At 39.1% G+C, this 19,375-nt stretch overlaps 1 protein-coding gene across 5 annotated transcripts in view; it reads left to right on the plus strand.

Moving 5' to 3' along the window:
- LOC127438119 (SH2 domain-containing adapter protein D-like) overlaps window positions 1-14,692 on the plus strand; it is a 51,524-nt gene extending 36,832 nt beyond the window's left edge. For all 5 annotated transcript variants that reach the window (XM_051693403.1, XM_051693404.1, XM_051693399.1 and 2 more), the window contains 3 exons: window positions 8,806-8,971; window positions 10,576-10,695; window positions 13,627-14,692. In XM_051693403.1, the coding sequence (XP_051549363.1) occupies window positions 8,806-8,971; window positions 10,576-10,695; window positions 13,627-13,813 (473 nt within the window). In that variant the 3' untranslated portion in view covers window positions 13,814-14,692. The remainder of the gene's footprint in view (window positions 1-8,805; window positions 8,972-10,575; window positions 10,696-13,626) is intronic.
- Window positions 14,693-19,375: the final 4,683 nt, after the last annotated feature.

Genomic DNA, 19,375 nt, shown 5'->3' on the forward strand with positions numbered 1-19,375 from the left:
GAGCCATGCTATGATCAGATCCAGGCCGTTCTTGCTCTCCAGTTGGGACCATTGTACCATGCCAGGCATCAATAATGCACAGGGAGCGGGGCGAAAGAGTCTGCGACATTCTGTCTTCAATAATTCACCAGTCAGTGGGGAGACGTATGGACCCGCCTGTTTCTTTTTCTAAACATCACCCCGTCGTGTTCCTTTGGAGAGGGGGCGATGAAGGGGGTGGAGGTGTCGGGTGGTGTTCTGTTGATCAAGATGTCATACAGCTCCCCCTTGGCCTATTTTTCGCCTTGTAATCCTGTTTGAGTGTGCGATTGTGATTGTATGCGTTAAAAAGGGCCCCTCGTATGTGTATCTGTGTTGGAAATAAGAGTTATGGGATTGCGATAGGGATGAATTAGTATGGATTTTCTGGTGATAGCGATAATTCCTATATTATTTGACCTTTAATTTAGCATTTTAACGCTTTCAAATAGAGCGGCTAGCTAATTAGCTAATTAATAATTGCCAAATAGATGACATTTAAAAGCGTAGAATCTGAACATTGCAGTATATACAGTATGCAATCTGACCAACTATTAATGACTGCTTTTTAATTTGCTGACAAATTAAAAGTTGAATAATTTTTGAAACATTTTTAAATTATAATAGGAATCAATAAAAACCGCATACAGATCGAATACAGGGCTCCAGACAAAAAAAATGACTTAGGAGCCATTGGCCCCTAAACTGAAAAATTAAGGAGCCAAATGGCTGTTTTTAGTAGCCAAATCACAGATTTTCTCTGTATAGATTGCTGTTCAGAAACAAGATAGAAAGCCAAAGTCAACTGATAACCCATTCATCGAAGGTTTAATAAACAGTATATATAGTTGAGAAGATACATTTGCATTCCCTTTTGCCTTATAATGTTCACACCCCTTTCATAATTTATACAAATATAAGAGATAAAATATATTTTTTTAGTACTGCTCTTCAGAATCTACATTACAGATATTTACAGTTGAAGTCAGAAGTTTACATGCACCTTAGCCAAATACATTTAAACTCAGTTTTTACAATTCCTGACATTTAATCGTAAAAAACATTCCCTATCTTAGGTCAGTTAGGATTACCACTTTATTTTAAGAATGTGAAATGTCGGGGGCCTGGGTAGCTCAGCAAGTAAAGACGCTGAATACCACACCTAGAGACGCAAGTTCGAATCCAGGGCATGCTGAGTGACTCCAGTCAGGCTTCTGGTTGCTAGGGTGGGTAGAGTCACGTTGGGTTAACCTCATGGTCGCTATAATGTGCTTCTCGCTCTCGGTGGAGCGCATGGCGAGTTGTCCGTAGATGCCATGGAGAATAGCGTGAGCCTCCACACGTGCTAGGTCTCTCAAGCCACGTAATAAGATGCACGCAGATTGATTAACATTTTTCATACATTTACATACATTTATGCATTTGGCAGATGCTTTTATCCAAAGCAACTTACAGTGCACTTATTACAGGGACAGTCCCCCCGGAGCAACCTGGAGTTAAGTGCGTTGCTCAAGGACACAATGGTGGTGGCTGTGGGGATCGAACCAGTTATGTGCTTTAGCCCACTACTCCACCACCGCTCAGGTCTCAGACGCAGAGGCAAATGAGATTCGTCCTCCGCCACCTGGATTGAGGCGGGTCACTATGCCGCCACCGAGAGCACATTGGGAATTGGGCATACCAAATTTGGGAGAAAAGGGGAGAGAGAAAAAAGAATGTGAAATGTCAGAATAATAGTAGAGAGAATGATTTATTTCAGCTTTTTTTTTTTTCATCACATTCCCAGTGGGTTTACATACACTTTGTTAGTATTTGGTAGCATTGCCTTTAAATTGTTTAACTTGGGTCAAACGTTATGGGTAGTTTTCCACAAGCTTCTCACAATAAGTTGCTGGAATTTTGGCCCATTCCTTCAGACAGAACTGATGTAACTGTCAGGTTTGTAGGCCTCCTTGCTCGCACACGCTTTTTCAGTTCTGCCCACACATTTTCTATCGGATTGAGGTCAAGGCTTTGTGATTGCCACTCCAATACCTTGACTTTAGGTGGAGCAGCCATCATACCGCTCAGGAAGGAGACGCATTCTGTCTCCTAGAGATGAACGTAGTTTGGTGCGAAAAGTGCAAATCAATCCCAGAACAACAGCAAAGGACCTTGTGAAGATGCTGGAGGAAACAGGTAGACAAGTATCTATATCCACAGTAAAAGGAGTCCTATATCGACATACCCTAAAAGGCTGCTCAGCAAGGAGGAAGCCACTGCTCCAAAACCACTATAAAAAAGCCAGACTTCAGTTTGTAATTGCACATGGGGACAAAGATCTTACCTTTTGGAGAAATTTCCTCTGGTCTAATGAAACAAAAATTTAACTGTTTGGCCATAATGACCATTGTTATGTTTGGAGGTAAAAGGGTGAGGCTTGCAAGCCGATGAACAACATCCCAACTGTGAAGCATGGGGGTGGCAGGATCATGTTGTAGGGGTGCTTTGTCGCAGGAGGGACTGGTGCACTTCACAAAATAGATGGCATAATGAGGAAGGAAAATTATGTGGATATATTGAAGCAACATCTCAAGACTTCAGTCAGGAAGTTAAAGCTTGGGTCTTCCAAATGGACAATGACCCCAAGCATACCTCCAAAGTTGTGGCAAAATGGCTTAAGGACAACAAAGTCAAGGTATTGGAGTGGCCATCACAAAGCCCTGACCTCGATCCGATAGAAAATTTTGTGGGCAGAACTGAAAAAGCGTGTGCGAGCAAGGAGGCCTATAAACCAGACTCAGTTTCAACGGTTCTGTCTGGAGGAATGGGCCAAAATCCCAGCAACTTATTGTGAGAAGCTTGTTGAAGGCTACCCAAAGCGTTTGACACAAATTAAACAATTTAAAGGCAATGCTACCAAATACTAACAAAGTGAATGTAAACTTCTGACCCACTGGGAATGTGATGAAAGAAATAAAAGCTGAAATAAATCATTCCCTCTAATATTATTCTGACATTTCACATTCTTAAAATAAAGTAGTGATCCTAACTGACCTAAGACAGGGAATGTTTTCTATGATTAAATGTCATGAATTGTGAAAAACTGAGTTTAAATGTATTTGGCTAAGGTGCATGTAAACTTCTGACTTCAGCTATTTGTTTTGCTCTCAAACTACATGGAGTATATGTATGTGAAAACAACAGACGCACATGTAAGGGGGCGTTTGCACAGGTTGAATTGTTGCGTTCAAAAACAGCGAGACGGAGTGTCTCTGAATGGAATAGAGCATTGGAGTCTCAAGATGCATTTTTAACTTGACACCATCTTTTAACGATAATGATAACCTATAATTTTACTTTTCGCGATTTAAGCCTTGTAGCTGGAGCCGTTAGCTAATTAGCTATTTCATTAAAAATTACTAAATAGATGTCATTTAAAAAGCTTAAAATCTGAACATTAAAATGCATATATGCAATCTGACCAACTAGTAACTTTTATATTTTCTGACACGTTAGAAGCGTTTGGTTTAATAATTTATTAAATATGATTATTATTATTATAATAGGAATCGGTAAAAAACTGCATTAATATCGGATAATCACATCATATGTCGTTGAAAAGGTCTCAACTAGTACAATACAACATGCATTCAACGACCACTATTAGGAACACCTGTACACCTACTTATTCATGATATTATCTAGTCAGCCAATCGTGTGGCAGCAGTGCAAAGCTTAAAATCATGCAGATACGGGTCAGGACCTTCAATTAATGTTCACATCAACCATTAGAATGGGGAAAAAAGTGATCTCAGCGATTTCGACCGTGGCATGATTGTTGGTGCCAGACGGGCTGGTTTGAGTATTTCTGTAACTGCTGATCTCCTGGGATTTTCACGCACAGCAGTCTCTAGAGTTTACTCAGAATGGTGCCCAAAAACAAAAAACATCCAGTGAGCGGCAGTTCTGTGGACAGAAAGGCCTTGTTGATGAGAGAGGTCAATGGAGAATAGCCAGACTGGTTCGAACTGACAAAGTCTACGATAACTCGGATAACCGCTGTGTACAACCAGGGTTGGGATGATTACTTTTGAAATGTATTCCACTACAGATTACAGAATACATGCTGTAAAACGTAATTTGTAAAGTATTCCGTTAGATTACTCAAGATCAGTAATGTATTCTAAATACTTTGGATTACATCTTCAGCACTTGTAGAATTTTTTCACTTGTTTTGACTATAAAAACTCTGCCATTACAATAAGACGAAATACACATGTTAAAAATACATTCTCTGAAAAACCTAAATAACTTTTTAAGGATTTTTAGATATTTTTACAGGAAAATAATACAAAAATTATCAAGAATATGATTTTTGCCCTAATATCAAAGGTCTTACTAGAAAAAAAGAAATTATGATCCAACGTGAATTTTCTTGATTAAAAAAAATATGATTGTGCCTGGTAATGTTCATGTAAAATGGCTAGAAATAGCCTTTTATCTTAGCGTAAAGCTGACAATTTACACAAGGTTTATTTCTATTTCTCCTGCTCCAAACTTACTTCTCTGTCTGCTCGTATGAATGTAACACATCATAAGAAAGTGTTTCACTGCTGTTCAAATGCACTTTGGATCACATCATTTATATGTATAAATGTTTTCCATCTGAAAGGACTAATTATTAAATGAAACAAATGACAATAAAATGCAAAGTAATCTCTTCAGTAATCAAAATACTTTTTGAATGTAACTTTATTTTAATTACCAATGATTTAAATTGTAACTGTAGTGGAATACATTTACTTATATTTTGTATTTTAAATACATAATCCCGTTACATGTATTCCGTTACTCCCCAAACCTGTGTACAACTGTAGTGAGCAGAATAGCATCTCAGAATGCACAACATGTTGAACCTTGAGGCAGATGGGCTACAACAGTAGAAAACCATGTTGGATTCCACTTCTGTCAGCCATGAACAGAAAGCTGAGGGTGCAGTGGGCACAGGCTCACCAAAACCGGACAGTTAAAGACTGGAAAAACTACCACTTTTATCCTGCCATCTTAAAATGAGGTGCTAATGGTGCAAGATGCGACGTAATGGCCAAAGATGATGTTTTGTAATTGTTGGTTACAAAACCAACCCTCTGTACTCAGGAACTTGGATGATTTATCTGTATTCCAGTAAACAAAATGCCCATCCCTAGCTTGTTTGCCTTACAAAAGTCCGTGTGTATGTGTGTGAGTGTTGATAATGATAATTATGGGATTGAGATGGTAATTATATGTTGAGGCAGCTCTCACATTGCATTGTCTCTCGCCACTCTTTGTTGTATTTCCTGCGTGATAAGCAATGCATTGCTACTGACACCTGTGCAATGTCTTCAGGGATGGCCACTTCCCCTCTCTCTCTCTCTCTCTCTCTCATTCAGTGGCGTCACTAGAATGCCTGGTGTAAGCTATATTTTGATATGTGGAATGGGCAACTAATGCCAATATGATTAAAAATAAAAATGTAAGTAAAATTTGCCCATGAAAAAAATGATTTAATATTTTTAATTCATGAACACTACCATCACAATGCTAAATTGTTTATGGGAAACATGGTTGTTATTTGTTACATTACATGGTTGTCAAATTAAAAAAAAATTGTTTGTTTTTTTAAACTTGCAGTTGTAAGTCAGTGGATGTAAATCAAGAGTGGTGTTGCATTTGTATGCATTTTATTTTGTGATATCACTGTAATGGAGAGCAAACTGCAGATGGGAGCTGAACAAGACAAAACATTGCAACTCTATAACAGACTCCACCACTGACAACTGCAGTGAACGCGCAGCTCTCACTTGTCATCACACTCTATTTCTGACCTTCTTGGTTACCTCTCTTTCTTTCTTCTCATTTCCAGCCTAGTTCTCACCATTCTCTCTTTCTGTCTGTCCTTTTTTCCATCACTCGCTCTCTGTGCGTTGTCACCTGTGTGTACAGATATGAAAGATCTGGCCGAGCTGCCGTGGCCTCCTCCGGTGGGACAGCTGGAGGAGGAGCCCGTCTTTGGCGAACAAGGTGAACTTTGACCCCTTGTCCACACTGCTGCCCTTTCTTGTCTTGAGTTTATCCTCTTATCCAGCTCGCTGAGTCAGTGTATCCTAGAAGCACTTCCACATTTCCTAGAAACCTCCTGTTTGCTTCCCATTTGTACCCTGATTTAGATCACTCCTGATCAGAGTAGCATGTCTATTAGAATTCCTTTAATTATGTTTTTACTCTTGGTTTGACTGCTTGTTCCAAACTCCTCCCCTTTTGGGGCTCCAGACTGGCATACATTTACATCATCAACTTTAATTTCCAGGAACCCTTCTCCTTTGTTACCCTCTGCCCTGGCATGCGATGACTTCATAATGACAGTTGCGGTACACTGTCCCTGTATCCGAATATTCATTTTTCCCTACTATATAGTGTGCTATTGTAATGGGAGCCAGTTACAGTGGTGCCGTGACCCGGATGGTAGTGAGGTTTAGGGAGGTGAGTTTAACGGGAGCCAGCTGGTACATGATAGCTGTGCGGTATGTGTAAACCTCACTCCCCTGGCCTCAGAGGTGCAGTAGCGACTGATGCCAGAGGCTGTTGCCTTTAGCCTCCTCGTTAGCATGCCCGCCTGCCATGCCGGCTGATGCCGGTTCGAATTCCACTCGGAGCGGGTCAAGCAGGACCGGTTACACTGAAACACTTATACCATAATGCCACGGGAGCAGTGGAGACATCAGATTTTAAAAAATAGCGGAGAACCGTAAGCCAGACGGCTCTTTTCAACTGTAAATGCTATACATACCAAGAAAGTTAAAATTTGCTTAAAAGTAAATTAATGTTCACAATTTAAGTATGTACAGGAATGTATTCATTCTACACACCTTCATACCTACTGTAAAGAACATACTTTTTTAACAGCCGCGAAGTACAAGTACATACTTTGACAGTGCGCATATTTGGAGGCAGCTTTTGTCTTAACTGGGTGTATCTGAAATTGAAAATGTAACAAAAAACTTAACTGATGTTTAATTAACAGCTATGTGGAGATGGATTTTGGAACAATGTGATTTCGAGATTGCCGGGGCTACCCTAATTTGGTCTCCCATCTCGTTTTGGTGCGTTCAGTCCAGAGGCGTCGAGAGCGTCAAATTGACCGGAAGTCATTCATTTTCTATGGCAGCTAGCGTCTCTCGGCGGCGAGAAGCGGCACGTCCTTGGCCAGCGCGTCTTGGGCTTTGTGGGCATCAGAGGAAAGTTCAAGTGCGGGCAACATTATGGTAATGAGCTTTGACGTTGTTCGGCGGCAACCTGTTGGAATATATAAATGCTCCGCTCTTGCGAAGTCTAGAGAACACAACAGTGTAAACTTTGGTTCCCACCAAACAATAGTTCCGAAGACAAAATAGAGGAGAAACTAATTATTGCCGTGGCGGGTTTTCCCGTAATATACGATCTGTACCTGTTTGCTTACAGGGATATAAATTTAAAAAAACGATGTGTGGACAAAGGTGTCTGAAATTGTTGGTGTGCCAGGTGAGTTGATGAAGTGGATATTATGGTTTATATAATATTATATATTATATATTACATGCTCATTTTGGCGCCATAGCATTTAAAACCATGCTGCCTGATCAATCGGTAACACATTTATACCATCAGCGTTTGTCTTTTTATATTTAATTACTTTCTGCCATCGATCGATTTCTTTCACATTTAAAAGATTTCATGAGGATATACGCTACTTGTGATAGGTCGGCAAAAAGATACCGGTCGACATGTCTGGATGTTTTGCGGCCCCTTTAAATATAGTTCACAAAACCAAGCATTCTGAACGAATGTTGCCGCCTATTTCAACTACGTCAGAGCGTTCACGAATCTTCGATAGTGTTGTTGGCAGGGCAGCCAGAGCGAATTTTGACGCTCTCGCCTCCTCTGGTCTGAACGCACGGTTACTCTTGTGGCTGATTTGGACAGCCATGAACATGACAAGTGATGGGCAACATTTTATCGGTTAAAATGTTATCGACATGGAAGAGATTAGATTTATCATAGTTTTATATTGTCTGGTTTTTTATTTAAACAGCTATTTTTCACAATCACTTCTCTATCGAGCACAACAGTCTGCTTCCGGAAGTAAAAATCGCATAAATTTTTTCCATAGGGGAATTGATTTTAAACAATAACTCAAAAACCTTTAAAGGCAGACCTTCCGTGAGCTCTGAGGTTATTAATCAATGGTAAATGCTCCTGTTGAAGCCATTAGTCTGCGTTATTTCAACTTTAATAAAAAACATTTTAAAAACAATAATAGCAAATGCCGTTTAATAGCGGCATTTGTATTGAACAAAGTGCACCAACACTGCTCTGCAGTGGCCGCCCACTCACATAACACACTGTAAATAATGCAATTGATTTGGTCTCTCTACATTGTATATATCTAAATATTTTGCCAAAAATTTAAATTTTCTATACTTCAAGTTCCTGTATCAACAAGTTTATCAGTAGTTTTATATTTTTCAATTGTCTTTAATTATGTCTTTCCCAGTGCTTCATGCAATTGTAGTTCCCTCATGAAAGACGTTCAGTCTTGTACCTTCTTATTTATCCGATTTGCAAATACTTTTTTTGCTTCAGAGTTGGATAGTTTGGTTCAAGGATTTTATGAAACTCTCTATGGATAATATGAATTCGAAAAAGTGCTCTTTTGTTTGAAGTAAAATGTTACGCCACACAGTCTTTATCTCACTCTTACGGTCTCTCTCGCTCTCATCCATACAGTACAGTTTGAGGGTGCTGAGTGGGACCGTTCCTCTTCACCCAAAGAGCTATTGAGATCATGCAGGCCTCCACCAACCACAGGCAGCATGAAGCTCCGCAAGCCCAGCGACCCTCATTCCATGATGGGGGAGAGAGTGGACCCTACCCAGCCCCTGGAGAAACAAGTGTACGCCTAACATGTCACCACAAACCATTAGAGACTGAAATAAATCATCCATCCTTTCAAATGCAGCCTAAATGCTTGCAATAAGAATATTTAACTGTTGTTCTGTTTGAAAAGATGCTATTCCAGGATCCACATTTTGCCAATCACATATAAATTAAGATATTTATTCAAATCAAAGTGTTAAGGAATGTTCCGTAATGTACTGTAAGTGCATTACTGTAAACACATTTTAGGTTTGTTTTTACAAACTGAGGAACGAGTCTAAATTATTTTCAATGGTAATCAACACTATGCCACAAAAGCTGTAATTTGAGCTTAACTTGTACTGAACCCAGAACATTCTTAGAACAACCCATATTTAAAATTAAATAATTAAGATTTTTCAAGATACCAACATAATAGTTTCATAATATTGGAATATCGTAGAAACTCACCCTACTGTTGTTTATTTTATGACTTTGAGAATTTGATATAGGGCGGCTTTGTGCATGGTTAGGTCATTAGATAGAGCTGTGAAGTGTGTCCAAAAACTGCCGCAAATTAGTCAGCTGTTCAGGATACATAATTCCCTGGATATATCACCCACAGTCAGACAGCTGCTGTGGTCTCACAGGGGATGTGCAACAAAGAAGACTAACACAGTGATGTACATGCACTCGCTCTAAAAAGTTGAGTTTTATGAGTAGTTGTTTAGTGGTGCCATATTATACACATTTGTTTTTTTTATAAGTCCACTTATAATTATAGTCAAGGTCTCTTGCACCAAAAACAGGAGTAATTTAGTTTTTCCGAGACCATAATCCAGAATTAAACTGTTTTTGCTACTGTACCTTTAAGACTTCTGTTCGTAAATGACCATTGTTATGATTGGCTAATCTCTTCAAATGTAGAATGAGTAACAACACCCCACCAAGTTGCTGAATATTGTATAGGTGATGATATGACACAATGGGTCATCATATGTTAATGTGCTCATGGTTTTGACATCGCAACAATGTGGATTTCTGGTGAGCCTGTTTTTGTAGCTTAGTTTCAATCAGTGTTCGGTAAATTACTTTCGGTAAAGTAATCCACTACAAATTACTAATTACTTCTCAAACTGTAATTAGATTACTGATTGCTTCATCAAAAAAGTAATCATGTTACAAATTACTTTAATTCTAAATTACTTTCTTAAATACTTTTTGCAGAAATGTTGTAATTTTTCCACTCAACTAATAAAATAAAGCCTATATTTCCTCCTTGTTCATTGTCACAGGCAAGTCATACACATGTTTCTCCCTTACAGTGATTTATTAGGGGATGCTTACCCTTCAGCTGTCACAGAAACTCAAACAGACGTGCATATTTGTTTAAAATGTATTCTACATAAATAATATTAGTAGTATAACAATATTTACAAATATATGTAACCCATGTTAATTAATAACTTAATTGGAAATCAGCAACTGTAATCTGGTTACTACAATTTGAAATGTACATTTTTACACTACTTTTTGTCTAGTTACTGTAGTTTAATTACATTTTTTTTGTTACTTTGTATTCAGATTACATCCAACACTGGTTTCAATAAATTGTATTTGTTTTGGCATGTTCTCTCTTAGGTGGTATCACGGCACTCTGTCCCGTTCGGAGGCGGAGTCACTGCTGACCCTGTGTAAGGAGTGTAGTTATCTGGTGCGAAACAGCGAGACCAGTCGCTCGGACTACTCTCTCTCTCTAAGGTGCAGATGTGCAAAACTACATATTTTCAAATATAATTGTATTTAAATGCTTTCTGAGAAGTTGCATCTCCAAATTCAAACCCTTTAAAGCACTGCTGCACGAAAGCACTGAAGATAAATTCACTAATCAACCTTCAAAATCGATAGGACTGGGTAAAAATACTGATTTTGCGATTAATCGCAATCTTCATTTGAATAATCCTGACATTAATTCTTAAAATCCCAAGACCAATCTTTAACTTTAAAGTTTACTTCAGTTTCATATCTGTTAAATAGCAGTTGAACTGCATTGTTTGGGCCCTGTTCATTTTTCAAATTAATGTTGAAGTATGTAACTTCTTTAGTGTTAAAATACTTTCTTCTATCCCAGCTTAATATGCAGTGACAACTATAAGTAAGCCATTCATAGGTTAATTTTCTAGAAAACTGTAAACACTGTGTCTTTGGGGTGCTGTTTTTGTTTTGAGTGACCCGCCCAACATCGTTACTCAACCAATGGCATGAATTGGGGGAGGGACTCTCTGACTGTTTGAAAAACTGCAGACGAGGGGCGTATTCGAAAGCTGATTATTTTTGCAATTCTGTTTAGTGGCGCTAGTGTTGCAGAAATTACGTACTTCAGCATAAATATATCGGTAATGTACCAAGAAGGTTCCCTATATAATTTACAGCATTAGCTGAGAGAGAATTGCATTCATATGTAAGTAAAATGGACATTAAAACTAAAATATACCGAAATGAATCAGAATCAAGTTGCATCGATATCTAATCAAATCTGGCAATCTGTATCGACACCCAGCCCTAATCGACCATTGTGTTGTTAGATGTCTAGTCAACCATCCTAACCTGTCCCTACCCTGAGGTACAGCTCCTTATTTCTTTTCCTTTCCCTCCATTACCAGTAAATGAAGTAAGCGAATCTCATAACCATTACCCCATTTGAACTAATTGCCTCATGTTTTGCTTCATTTGTGTCTAGTTCTCTCCATCTTTATTTTTGTTCTTTATTCCCACCTGGTTTTTGTTTTTTGTTTTTCGTCTTTTTTTCCTACCTGATGTCTCACACCCTTAATTTGCACACTGATGTGCTTTTCGATATGCTATCAGCTAGAGCGATTGTGCTTATCTGGTCAAATCTCCCTTCTCTAATTACAGTCTTGATCCAGACCTCATCCTGCCTCCCTCAATTCCTCTCTCTTTCTCCTTCTCTTTTATTCTCCCTGAGCTGTAATAAGGCTGGTGAACGGCTCTTCAGTTCACAAAGCTCCTCCTTAATGAATATGAATGACCTGCAGCAGTCCACACACACACACTCTCTCGCTCACAAAAACGGGAGCCCTTACACACCTGAACACACTCAGTAATCACACAAGCCTTGTACTGCAAGTGCACACTTTTTTACGAACACAAATACACTGTACAGAACACATTCAACTACACACTAAGCCTTTCTTCAAACAGGCAGTAAAAATCCAATGTTTACAGCACATTCGTAGGTTTAAAATCCTAAAGATCCCAAAGATCAGATACGAAAAACTTCAGATTTGTGTGCCGTATGAATAAGGCGGACAGTATATGTTGAACACCTTCATATATTCGACAGTACACAAATGCTGATAGAGCCTATTTTATTACATGCTATGACAGAGATTCACAAGTGTGGGAATGAATGAATGGCGCTGTCTGGTGTCATAATGGACTTTGAAGTCTGATCGAAATCAAAGTGACAGCGGCTTAATATTGAGAGCTTTGAATGAGCTGGCATGGAGTTTCACCAGCTTTATTTCAAGCCCTAAGATATTTCTAATAGTGACACTGTTCATCACAAACCAGGTATATAATACCTTGTTGGAGACGACACTTGCACCTTAATCCATGTTAAGCCCTGAATTTCAGTGTGCTGCTTATAGTGCAAAGTTCTGTCATTATTTACTCTCCCTCATATTGTTTCAAACCCATATAACTTTGTTTATTCTGTGGAACACAATAGGATATCTATCCCTTTAAATGTGCAGTGCTGCTGTGCGTGATTTTGAAAATGTACATTGTTTGTCATGAAAGAAAGATGGTCAGTCTCCTGTTTTCATTCACACTTACCTTTTTGATTTTTGTACTACTGTAGTGACAGCTTCAAACTAGCCAGTTACAGAACACATTACTTTCTGTTTCTATACTTAGAAATCCAGCTGTTTGGACAGAGCTATCTTAAAGGGGAGGTCTGGAATAATGTTCACACTAGAACATGGTGAAACTACTGTATGATATTCTTTTACACATTACTCAGATTGCCCTATTTATTGTGAATCATCTTTTGTTCAACAGTGACCCAAATACGAAATTGACAACCCCACCTCGGGATCGTGTTATATTAAAGGATTAGTTCACCCAAAAATGAAAATACAGTCATAATTGTCTTACTCGTGTTGTTCTTAACTGCTAAATGGAGCTTTTTTTTATTTTTTTTATTTATTTATTTTTATTTTTTATGTTCACGCCGTGGATTTTCCATACAAAGAAAGTACATTGTGACGATGGTCAAGCTCCAAAAAGGACAAAAAAGTGCCACCAAATTTTAAAAGTAATCCATTCAACAGATGCACTATATTCCAAGTCTTCTGTATTCATACAATTTTTGAGGAACAGACTGTAATCCCATTCACACCTCCACATATTCAAAGTCGGCATGTTGCGATTGGTTAAAAGACACACGAGAACTAATGGCAGTTGGACGTTTGGTGTCGTTAGATACAGTATGTTTCCATCCAAGTTACAAATTAAATGAATAGGGAAAATTAGAATATCGCAAAAACAATTTGCAAAATTGTCACTTCTGGGGAAATTGGCTATTTTATTAAATGTAATAAATTTCTACTTCCAGATTATGTGTGGCTGAATATTAATAACCGTTTTGCATCTTCTTCTTTTTTTCAGAAGCTGCCAGGGTTTCATGCACATGAAGTTCAGCCAGTCCAAAGACGGTCGCTACATTCTGGGCCAGAACAGCCCGCCATTCGAAACCATCCCAGAAGTGATCCACTATTACACCACACACAAACTCCCAATCAAAGGAGCCGAACACTTGTCCCTTCTCTTCCCTGTGCTGGTTCAGACTCTCTGATTGGTTGAAGCACTGCAGGTCTCAACGACTTTGACTATGGAATATGCCACTGGGGATGCAGGTTTCTTGAATGAACAATCAAAAGAACAAATGTTCATCCACTCAGTGGTCCAACATTACACTTTATAAAACAAAGGAAATTCCATTGGGCATAAAGAGTTTCTTGGATGAACAGTAATCCAATCTGGCAAAACATTTACTCACTTGTTGGTCGGTCATGTTCTCTGATTAAAAGAGCATGTGGTTGAAAACGTCAACCTCTACAATTGAACTTCTTACATGTCCGATTAAATTACAGCTAGATCTGTTCACATGTCATTTCAGATTCTTGTTAATAACACTTTACAATCTCACTTGAATGACCCTTCTGAGAACTATATAGGACTGCCGGTGACTAAACCTGTTGCACAGCCTTCGTTATTCTCCGATGGGATTGTGGGCTTGCTGCTGCGAATGTTCATTGATTGATTAGCAGACTCTTAGGTCAAGCATACAGGACTCTGCTCTTTAAAGCTGCTCTTTAAAGCAACAGTTTCAAACTCTCTTTAAACTTTGTGAAGCCCTTTTGGTTCTTATAAGACCCTTGAGACAAATGCTGTCTGGTCCACTCAAGAATGTAGTCCCTAGAAATCCATTATGTTTGTCTCATTTTTAGACTTCAACTTCGTCAATGTGGTTGGTCTTAGATCCGTGCATGTTGGTAATGTTTGCCTGCAGATTCTTTAACAGTAATGGATACCAACCATGATCTATCATAGAGATTTTCCTGTTATTGATATATTAGGACACCGACACAGTAAAATGTTGAAAATGTGTTTCTTAGCTGCTGTATTTTAAATTGATTTACATGTGTTATATAATAAAATTTCTAAGGAGTGAATCAGACTTTGCCTTCAACACTTTCATTGGTAACCCCCTGGATTTCAAAAGCTTGGATGTCAATTGCTGACAGTTTGCGATATAACTACAGTAGATCTTTACATTTTTTGGAAAAAAATATGAGTGGTTCCATTCAAAGATTACTGCCACAATGCTAGAGTGTAAACTTTCAGATTGTCGGCGGACAATTTGTCAGACCGGTTGTGAATAGCACCATTAGAATCCATTGTTCCTATTCAAAAGCTTGTTCGCAATGAAAATTCAGGCTTTTGCCAGTTTTATTGTCCGCCAGACAAAAAGTCGTATTACTCATTTATATCTGTAGAACAAATGGTGTCGGACAAGTTGCGTGCCAAATTTTAGAACTTCAGGCCAAAGTGTACTTTGGTTTTCTGCGTGCTAGTACGTCTCACGTCTCATTTCGTCATCAGCAAAGTACTCGCAGTCTGTCCACGTGCAGCCTAGTTTTTATAGACACAAAGTTCACGTCTTTGGTCTTCGTCAACGCATGTGCCTGCCACTGACTGTGCTAAAAAAGTATCACAAAGCAGTCGTAGTTTACATGCATCAAATACATCTGTATGGGCTTGCGGTCAAAAAAAGTATACTTTTTCAGAGACAGGACATGTGGAAAAACAAAGTATATCCTAGCTCACATCCCTAACCCTGTGTAGGAGCAATAGTAATAGTGATGCTTGCCTTAGCAAGCACGACTAATCCATTTTAATTGCTTTATCTTGACATGCATATTACTCTAGAGCTTCACGATGTCTATTATCAAGAGACTGAGGAGATGTGTAAGAGATTGACAAAGACATGTTATTGGTTGCGATTAACTGTTCGCCCTGGGAGCACATGCCACGCAAGAGAAGATCACAAAGATTGAACGTTGAACATGCATGTAAATGCTCATGCTTTTCACATTGAGGCCCACGTTAGACCGTCGTCTTAAATTATGCGGCAGAGTATGTGTGTTCATGTGTGTGCTACCTCATTATCTTGGTTCTGCCGAAGCGAAGCATTCTGGGATTGCTTTCATTACACTGCCAAATGAAACGGCGGAGAATCATTACTGGTGTGACTGGAAGAGGAGAGGGTACAGATCAGTCCTCGTACCTCTGACTTCTGTTAGGAAGTTGGCGAGATAAAACGGGGAAGGTTGAGTGTTGTTTGCAAGGACGCAAGATTGGACTTGATTTAGAATTTTTTTTTAATTTTTTTTTATGGAATAACATTTCGTTGCGCTGTGAGTTCAGATGTCTGTCACAATTTGGGATACTGCAGCTCTTGTGTGTGTAAGTGTGTGTGTGTGTTTGGCAGCAGATGATAATCTATCAGATGCGCTCACAGAAAAAGACACCTGCGATCATATTATAGCCAGGAATAATTTCACACTCAAACTACACCAACATCAACTGAGCCTCAAAAAAATTGTACAGTACATGCACACATACCCATGTTAAAACCAGGGGCAATTTTAGGATTTCTTGGATTTTATAGGGAGGACGCATACCCCTATCTGAGCGTCCCTGCAACTTTCTGGGTAGATTTGTTTATGGTTATAAAAATAAACCCTAAAAATGACCATTAGAGAATATTCTGTATAGGTTCTTATTGGTTTGTCAGAAAAACCTCCCTGCAACATTCTGTGAACAATAGGAATTGGTTCGTTGAATGGGCATTTTCATTAAATTTTGTAGTCGAGCACTCTAACCCACAAAAAACTCATAAATAAAAAATTAAGTTAAAAAATTACATGTACGTGAAATTTATTTATTTTTTCTATTCACAAACATTACCAAGAATGGTTTTGAAGTAATATAACTTCAATGAACTATGCTTTTTGGAAAACAAAAAAGAAATTAGCAATATGTATTTATAAAAAAATAAAACAAACAAACAAAACAAAGCATTTGCACTCACCTGGACCTTATATAGAAACCAATACTGACAGCATTTGGGTAATGAACATATCTAAACTCTGAGTCTACATAAAGGCTATCACATTTTTATAATTTCACATGTTATTAATCAGAAAAACAAGTGGAGAAAGTGGCTTTTTGGTCTGATAAGCTTCAGAGTTTTTCGTACCGCTTCGCATTTTCGCATGACTCCAACAAGAACTAAATACCAATACAGTATAATTCAATAAGAATACAAATATTACAAGTATTGCACACTTGAATTCACACTTGGCCAAGATGGCATGATATTTTTTTTTCTCTTATCCAACAACTCGACGATACACATCCCAGTGGACTCAATTGTAACTGCAAGATTTGGTAAAAGATTCAGAGGGAAACTACAGTATAATTCAGCACTGCTCATGGCAGGCAAATCCGCAAAAGAAAATAAATTTGCGATATTTAAAAGTTTTTTTTAATAGTCGACTAGCCGTTGCAGAACAATTACTCGATTATTCGTACACATCCCTAATTGGTTCCCAAAAAATAACCAGACGGGAACTATATGCTAACGTTAGGGAAACGTTCTGTTTTTGCTGTTGCAAGAGCTAATGTGGCTTCGAGGATTATTTCTTGCTTTAAGTGTTCTTATTAGGTTGCCACAAAGCCTCCATCCAACATTCTGGGAACATTAGTTTTTGGTTATACTGTAAAAATAAAACATAAAAATATAATAATAAATAAGTTTTTATTAGATTGACAGACAAAAACCTCCCTGCAATGTTCTGGGTATGTAAAAATAAACCTAAACAGAATGTTCCTAGAAAGTTAGATTGCTGTGGCCATTGTGGCTTCGAGGAATTGTTTGCCTTGCGTGCGAGAGGTCTCAAGTTTACATATTGCTTGAATTAAAATTACATCTGTTAGTCAATAGATGTAAATAAGCAACAGTGATGTATGTGGTATTTTATTTGGTATTGCATTTTATTTTGTGATTTTGAGCCACTGACTAGAAGGAAAGATAATCATCTAATATCTAATGCCAGTGGTTCTATGTGGGGTACACGTACTGAATGCTCCCAGTTGCTCTGACACAAATACACATGCAGGCATGTCCACATGTGCACCACAAGTGACTCTTATCACATTGTCCGAGACAGACGCATTAATCTCTCCCAGACGTGCCACAGACACGCACACACTCAGTGTTGGAGCGAAAGCCATTTCGACAGGTGTGTCTACTAGACTGTAACCAGAGATCACTCAAAATTTAAACAGCTGAAGGGTGTGAGTGAGGGAGGGGGCTCATTCCACATCACAGCCATCTACCATGCCAATAGCTCCGAAGCCCTATGACGTCTTCTGCTCACAATGAACATTGCGCTAATTCTCTGGTAATTAGGCTCTTACTAGTCATGTAATAATTAGGTCTTACAAAGAGAGGCATTTCTCAGCCACAGCCTCAGACAAAAGCTGAGCGGTAAAAAGAGGCCCAGATGTGCGCCTAAGTGTGGAAAAAAAAAATCAACAGTGTTTGCATGTGAGAGGGGGCCTGGGTAGCTCAGTGAGTATTGACGCTGACTACCACCCCTGGAGTCGCGAGTTCGAATCTAGGGCATGCTGAGTGACTCCAGCCAGGACTCCTAAGCAACCAAATTGCCCCGGTTGCTAGGGAGGGTAGAGTCACATGGGGTAACCTCCTCGTGGTCTCTATAATGTGTGGTTCTCGCTCTTGGTGGGGTGCGTGGTGAGTTGTGCGTGGATGCCGTGGAGAATAGCGTGGGCCTCCACACTTGCTATGTCTCCGCAGTAACGTGCTCAACAAGCACGATGCGCGGATTGACATCTCAGATGCGGAGGCAACTGAGATTCGTCCTCCGCCACCCGAATTGAGGTGAGTCACTACGCCACCAAGTGGACTTATAGCGCATTGGGGGAATTGAGGCATTCCAAATTAAGGAGAAAAGTGTTTGCGTGCTCTCGCTTTCCTGAGGGCTTGTGCATATCTGCCGTCATTATCGTGTTACAAACATGCTAAAGTAAGATGTCTTCTGGATTTCATCATGGAGAGGACTGGCAACTTTTACCATCTGTTAATTTACTGACATCTGACCTTTGAACTGTCCTCCCTCCCTTTTGGGCAGCTGGCCCAGATAAAGACCTCATCCAGAAGAGCTTATCTCTAAAGGCTGGTCAGATGCTGCTCTCAACGGCTGCAGCTGAAGGCTATTGTAATGGACTGAAAAGACACAGGGATCTGGGGGAGGACTCAGTGTATCGTCTGCTTTAGTTTAGAGCCAAGGAGGATGAGAACAGATGACTGATCTACAGAATTCTAGGTCTCAGGCTAGTAATCTAGGTCTCCACACAATGTGAATTAGCCAAGTAGGATATGTCCTAGATTCAACATCCTTTGCTGGTTCTTGATCAATGTTCTTAACTAAACATCACAGGGCAAAACCCACACCTATCCTTTACCTACCCCATAAAACCAGAAGGTGATGATAAACTCATAACCCCAGTTTATAAGCCTAACCTTAACCCTAAAGTCTGTTTAGTTAAAAGGAATGGTGTTCCTGCACCAACAATAATATTGATCTAGAAACTTCTACTTGGATAAGTCACGTTAAGACATGGTCAAGTAGATGCCAACTTTAATTCAACGTAAATGAACATGACGCTGTTAGGGATAGATGTACAGTCTGTTAAATGGGCTGTACTGTGTTTAAGATAAGCCTTTCCACAGAATCTTGACCAGAATACATGAATATGATTATTC

The sequence above is a fragment of the Myxocyprinus asiaticus genome, chromosome 49 (genome assembly GCF_019703515.2).
Source record: "Myxocyprinus asiaticus isolate MX2 ecotype Aquarium Trade chromosome 49, UBuf_Myxa_2, whole genome shotgun sequence".
Lineage (NCBI taxonomy): Eukaryota > Metazoa > Chordata > Actinopteri > Cypriniformes > Catostomidae > Myxocyprinus > Myxocyprinus asiaticus.